At 47.8% G+C, this 6,479-nt stretch overlaps 1 protein-coding gene across 1 annotated transcript; it reads right to left on the bottom strand.

The window, feature by feature from the left end:
* Positions 1 to 481: 481 nt before the first annotated feature.
* On the bottom strand, positions 482 to 3,055 carry LOC127396235 (uncharacterized). The gene is made up of 2 exons (XM_051643855.1): positions 2,186 to 3,055; positions 482 to 2,122 (listed from the first exon to the last, which is right to left on the bottom strand). Exons 1-2 carry the CDS (start codon positions 2,877 to 2,879, stop codon positions 1,104 to 1,106), a joined length of 1,713 nt encoding a protein of 570 aa, XP_051499815.1. The 5' UTR covers positions 2,880 to 3,055; the 3' UTR covers positions 482 to 1,103.
* Between the last annotated feature and the right edge of the window lie 3,424 nt (positions 3,056 to 6,479).

Here is a 6,479-nt window from a genome sequence, read left to right as displayed (position 1 = left end):
CGACGACCATCTTGCCACTTGATTCCCAGGAACTGGATCTCTCGCGAAGGTCCCTTGACCTTGCTTCTTTTTACAGCAAAACCAGCATCCAGAAGAATTTGGATGATCTTTTTACCTTTCTCAAAAACTTCTTCTGATGTGTCACCCCACACAATGATGTCATCAATGTACTGCAGGTGTTCTGGAGCTCCACCCTTCTCCAGTGCAGCATGGATCAGTCCATGGCAAATGGTTGAGCTGTGTTTCCACCCCTGGGGCAGTCGATTCCAGGTGTACTGGACTCCCCTCCAGGTGAAAGCAAACTGTGGCCTGCACTCTGGTGCTATGGGAATAGAGAAGAATGCATGAGCAATGTCAATAGTGGCATACCACCTAGCTGCTTTTGACTCCAACTCATACTGAAGCTCTAGCATGTCCGGTACAGCAGCACTAAGTGGTGGTGTCACCTCATTCAGGCCACGATAGTCCACTGTCAGCCTCCACTCGCCATCAGGCTTTCGCACTGGCCAGATAGGACTGTTGAAGGGTGAATGAGTCCTGCTAATCACACCTTGGCTTTCCAATTGCCGAATCAGCTTATGAATGGGGATCACAGAGTCTCTGTTGGTGCGATACTGTCGTCTATGCACTGTTGAAGTGGCAATTGGCACCTGTTGGTCTTCAACCTCCAGCAACCCTACTACAGAAGGGTCATCTGAAAGGCCAGACAAAGTACGCAGCTGTTCAGTGTCCTCAGTCTCTACAGCTGCTATACCAAAGGCCCACCGGTACCCTTTCGGGTCACGGAAGTATCCTTTCCTGAGATAGTCTATGCCAAGGATGCACGGAGCACCTGGGCCAGTCACTATAGGGTGCGTTTGCCACTCCTTACCAGTGAGGCTCACACCGGCCTCCACAACAGTCAGTTGTTGAGAACCTCCTGTCACTCCAGAGATAGTGACAGGGTTTGTCCCTTTATGATTCGATGGCATTAGAGTGCACTGTGCACCAGTGTCCACCAAAGCTTTATATCTTTGTGGTTCTGATGTGCCAGGCCACCGAATCCACACAGTCCAATAAACTCGGTTGTCCCTCTCCTCCTCCTGGCTGGAGGCAGGGCATCCCTAGGGTTGAGCACTAGAGCTCGATGAACCATCCTGGTTGTTGACTGGTGCAACCTTCTTCTTGGAAGAACCATCTCCTGGCTTTGTTCTGTTTAGAAGCTCTTGCACACGTAACTGGAGCATATCAGTGGGTTTCTTGTCCCAGACTCTCATGTCCTCTCTAAAATGATTTTTCAAGAGAGACCACAGGTGGCGTCGCAGTGAGTCCTGTCTTCCTTGCTGCTGTCTCGTAGCAGGACGTCTCTTCTTAATGGCTGCAACACGTGACCAGTTGTCTCTAGGAAGAGTCTGGAGTTTACTTCCATTTGGCATCTTATACTTCCTGTCAACCATTTTCTTAACGGCTGAGGTTTGGAAGTAAAGGGAATCAGAGAGGATGTCTCCATACTGTCGTGCTTTAACAGTTACCTCACGTACAGTTGGTCTTTCGTAACCTTCAAAACATCCCATGAAGGAGAATATATGGGCATGCGCTGCTGGTACAGCCTGAACAAACTTCCGGAACATTTGTGTGTCACACTCAACATCATCAGGATCTGTGATTCCATCGTTATTATAGATCACTTCTCGCACAGCAATCTCTCTCAAGTAGGTGATGGCTTTCTCGAGAGTGGGTGTTCTGCTTCGGCGCCATCCGATGTCACCCTTGTGGGGGTATCTCTCTCTCACAGCTGAAAGAAGTCGGTCCCACAGGGTAGTAGTTCCTGTCTTACTACTAAGTGCTCTGTCAATACCAGCATCTCTGGCCAGGGATCCCAACTGCTTGGCTTCTCTCTCATCCACATTGTAGGTCTCAGCACCACTATCAAAGCATCGGAGCAGCCAAGGAAGGATTCCCTCACCATCAATGCGGGTGAAGTCCTTTCTCATGAGGCGCAGTTCTTTCATAGAGAAAGGGTGGGCAAGGTCATCGTCGTCATCTGATTGAGGAGGACCTGCTGTTCTTTTATTTGCTTGAGAGTGGCTTGGTTTTTTATCTGTCTGAGAGTGGCCTGGTTTTTTATCTGTCTGAGAGGTACCTGCTCCATCATCTGATTTAGAATCCTTCCCTTCCTCACCGTCAGCCTCTGTCTGAGAGGTACCTGCTCCATCAACTGTATTAGGATCCTCTTCTTCCTCACCCTCACTTTCTGCTGCTTTTGTCTTTGCCTTGCTCCTAGTCACAGGGTTAACTAGCTTGGTTCGCGATGGATCAGGCTTTTTCTTTGTAGAAGCAGTTGTTTTTGTAGCAGCAGGAGTGGTGGTATTGGCAGCAGTGGTGTTGGCAGCAGCAGTGGCAGCAACATTGCCTGTGGGGGAGTGGCAGTGAGCAGAACAACATCTGGCCCTACGCATCCACAATATATTATAAACATTCAGCAAAAACATCCCCACTGCAACCATGCTATTCACATCAAGAGCTGGGAGATTCAGCTTGAGAGAATATGGAGAGGTAAAATTGAACCAGCTATTGCTGTTACCAACATGGACCGTTCTATTCACTTTAGGAGTTGTACCAGTAGGACTAGCAGTGTAACCGTACACATACAGTGACCCCATAGAGAACAGTATCATCATCCCTAGGATCACTAGGCTGGTAATGATACGGTTGACTATGGCTACAGTTCTGTCAATAAACCACAAAAGAATCACAAGAGCAGCTACAAAGAGCAGAATGCCCTCAGCTACATACCACATGTACAATTGCAGGTTTGGAAAAAGATCCAGTAGATTCATTGCAGCAAGTGTCTGTTCAGTTTTCAATCCGTCAGCACACTCAGCAGAATTATTGCTCATTGCTATCTGAGGGATTCCTCCCCTCAGAGATGGAATTTTGGACACTCCCAATTGATGAAAATGTGTAATCTGGGCTTAAAATCAAGCCCCACGTTGGGCGCCAATTAAATTGTTGTCACCGTTTGACTCAGGTCCGACAACAATGCTCTCGATCCCCTCCCCCCCCCACCCAGTCAGGGAAGGAGAGAGAGAAAAGGAGAGAGACTTGGCTGGATTGAAAACTAAACTACACAGCTTTAATTAAAACACTAATGAATCACACAAGAAAATATATACAATTATATACAGATATATTCAGATATGGGCAAAAGCCTCTCGCCTCCCCCCACCCCCAGCAACTCCCACAGCACTCCCCTGAACTGGGAAGAGTCCCGAGAAATCCCGGAGCCGCTGCTGGAGAAAGCGGAGAGTTATGAGGGTCAGGAGAGCTCGAGCCTAAGGGTCGGCGGTGATGGATGAGCAGAGTCCTCCCCGGACGCCGGCCATGGACGGAAGAGAGCGGCGAGAAGAAGGAGGAAGCTGTCTTCTAAGATCTCTGTCCTTCCTCTGAGCTTACGTAGATATATGGAATGGAATATCTTTGGCCAATTTTGCTGTCTGTCTAACTCAGCCTCCCACGGGGGGGTCAGAGATCTCCCCATAGTGTCTGAGCCGGCGGAGTGAAGGTGTAACCTTGAAACCTCAGTAGTTAGAAAAACATTCCACTGTCTTATCAGCCTAGCAGAACACACAGTTGCTAGTTACAAGAAAGCTTACTGAAGGAAAAAAAAATCAGTGAAAAGAAAAATTGGCTTAATCCTGGCTCACACCAGGACAGTCTTTCAGAAGCTGATAAGAATAATCCTGAGACAAAAGCTTCGATGGGATACCTTTACGCCTGGCTTAGCATAGGGCCCTTTGTCATCACCTCGAGATGAAGCACTTTTGTTTTCAGGGTACTGGCTTTTATGGGTGCTGTTTGGCTTTCTGTTGTTTTTAGATCTATCCACGACTGTCCAGTCACCCCGTGATTTCTCCCGCTGCTTAGGAGGATCCCAGGGTGCCCTGGCAGCCACATCAGCATAGGAGGGTCGAATCTTTTGTCTGGCTGCAGAAGGCTTGGGAACATCTTCAGAATCAGATGTATCCTCATATTCCTTGCCGTATTTTATCAATTCTTTGGCCAAATCAGACCATGTAAATCCTCGCAGATCTCCGTTTTCGATTCTAAGTTTGATTTTCACGGCTGCCTCTTTAAGTAACAGAGGGAGCCCCCTGATTAAGGCCTTCATTCTGTCTGGTTTCACTCGAAGATTCATAGGACTTTCTTGATCTGGTACTAAATCATGGTCATAAATCATTTGAATTGCAGCAGCCTTTTGGACATTGTCCAAAATGTTAGAATAGCCCCCCCGCAGGGTCCTCGGCTCTCCTCTGCTAAGGGGATCAGTCGAGCCAACAAAGAAAGCTGCTCGCTGGGTTAGGGACCAGGGGTGTCCCCCTTCTCCAGTCGTTAGAATAATTCCAGATCCCCAGAACCCTCTAGCTTCTTGTTCACTTAATCTGATCTCGTCTCCTCCTGTGAGGGACACTCTCATTACATATTCAGCTTCTGTCTCAGATGGGCGCCTGCTGTATTGTTTTCTAATTTGTGCCAATTCTAATGGTGTGTAAGCTACTTCCTTGACTACCTTATCTTTCTTCCTACCAGTATCTTCATCAAGAGCAAAAGTCGTTCTCATAACCGGGCGCAGTTGTTTATGCTCTATTCTCTCCTCCTCCTCATCTTCAGAACCAGTATAGTGAGAAGGTAAATTAGTTGGGACTTTGTCCCTGTTTGTGGACAAAGTCGGTGGACATATTTCTCCAATTCACCAATCCTTCGAATGCTATGGTGAATATCCATCTCCAAATCACTAAACCTATTGTCCACAATCGTGGAAACTTTATGGACATTTATCTCCAAATTGCTAATTCTTTGAGTGTTATGTGTCATGAAGTCCTTAACTGCCTCGTGTAATATCCTAAAATCTGCCCTTAGTCCCTCCTCCTGCTCCCTGGAGAGGGGGGGCTGCAGCTGTGCGGGGGCTTGCTGCTCTTGCGGCTGTGGCTTTGATTCCAAAATCGGGCGCTGCTTTTCTGTCCCGAAATGAAAACTCACACTTTTCCTATCTGATTGCTCAGAGTTTCCGGGCTTACATTTCTTTAGTGTGTTAAAGTCATCCAAGACCTCAGTATCCTGACTACCAGAACCTGAGGAATCCTCGAAATTAGCAAGTTCCCCACATTTATCACCTAAGTGAGACAGGGTGGCACCAGTTCTCTCCTTTCCCTGCTTTCTTAACCCTTCCAATTTCTCGCTTGCATACCCTTCAATTCTTTGCTGCAACTCTTTATTTCCCCTCGCTGTAACCCTTCAGTTCTTTGCTGTAATCCCTCCTTTGCTTGCTGCACCACCATGGCCAGGATAAAGAAATTTCGGGCATTGATGAAATCAAGCCCGTGTTTCTTAATCTCCTTTTTAAGCTCTTTAGACAGAGGAGTACCATCTTCCAAAGTCATGATGTAATTTGCGAGTCTGCTGAGGTCTCCCACCATGTAGGCATCGTAAATCACTTTGTACTGCTCCCTCTGTAGAGCGTGCCCGCGCCTCTTAAGGTCCAACGAGTGTCCATCAGCCCCAGGTTAGGGCAGTGACTGCCAGGGGCACAGGATGGCTTGTCGCCCATCCTTTCTGTCCCGGGCCACAGCTGTTGTTTTGGGTTCAGTTGTCCTTGAGAAGCAAGTCTGTTTTAGTTCGTTAGCTGGGGATAATCAGGAGAGGCCTTCGCTGGCTTAAAAGGCATTTTGTTTAGACTGATGTGGGGAAGAAAAGAACAGTTTCCCACAACTTCATAATGGGTGACGTCATAATGGATGACGTCATAATGGGTGACGTCAAAGTTGGTGATGTCATAAAGAGTGCTGTCATAGTTGGTGATGTCATAATTGGTGATTTCATAATGGATGACATCATTGTTGGTGATGTCATAATGTCTGATGTCATAGTTGGTGATGACATAATGGATTATGTCATAATGAATGACATCATAATTGGTGATGTCATAGTGGGTGATGCCATTACGGGTGACATCCCAATGTATGACATCAATAACTTGACATCATAATGGGGTATCACTGTCGCGAGCCGGTACCGGGGGCTCCCGGCTGTCAGGATCCTTTTGCGACTGCCCCTCCCGATGTGGAGGGGTTTGTGAATGAGCCCGAGGGTCACACGCGGCGCTGCCTCTCACGGAGGAACGGCCACCGCGGGGCCGTATTTCAGGGGGGGAGTTAGAAAGCACCCCCACCCCACCACGCTCAGAAATTGCCTCTGAAGCCAAGGTTTGCTCCACAAACTGATCGGTTTATTAAGGGTTAACACAAACCCAGGGATGATGTTTAGGGACAATGCAAATGTGAATGGCTACCAGGGATATCAATATGTGTGTAGTGAGAAAGTGTCCTTTAGGGAGGCAATGCAAGAGGTCCTGAGCTTTTGAGGGAGAGGGTTAAGGACCAAAGGGAGGAGGGAGGAGGGAAGGAAACCCGACGTCAGTCCTGCTGAAGAGGTTGTGCTGT

Source organism: Apus apus, unplaced genomic scaffold (assembly GCF_020740795.1).
Source record: "Apus apus isolate bApuApu2 unplaced genomic scaffold, bApuApu2.pri.cur manual_scaffold_34_ctg1, whole genome shotgun sequence".
NCBI classification, from domain to species: domain Eukaryota; kingdom Metazoa; phylum Chordata; class Aves; order Apodiformes; family Apodidae; genus Apus; species Apus apus.
This window is presented reverse-complemented; position numbering and strand designations above follow the sequence as displayed.

What these genes read in the sequence shown, in the direction of transcription:
- LOC127396235 (XM_051643855.1), bottom strand. Translation starts at nt 2,879, where the DNA reads ATGAGCAATAATTCTGCTGAGTGTGCTGACGGATTGAAAACTGAACAG. An exon ending in TAATACAGTTGATGGAGCAG is followed by an intron (nt 2,123 to 2,185) that starts GTACCTCTCAGA and finishes ATGATGGAGCAG; the next exon opens with GTACCTCTCAGACAGATAAA.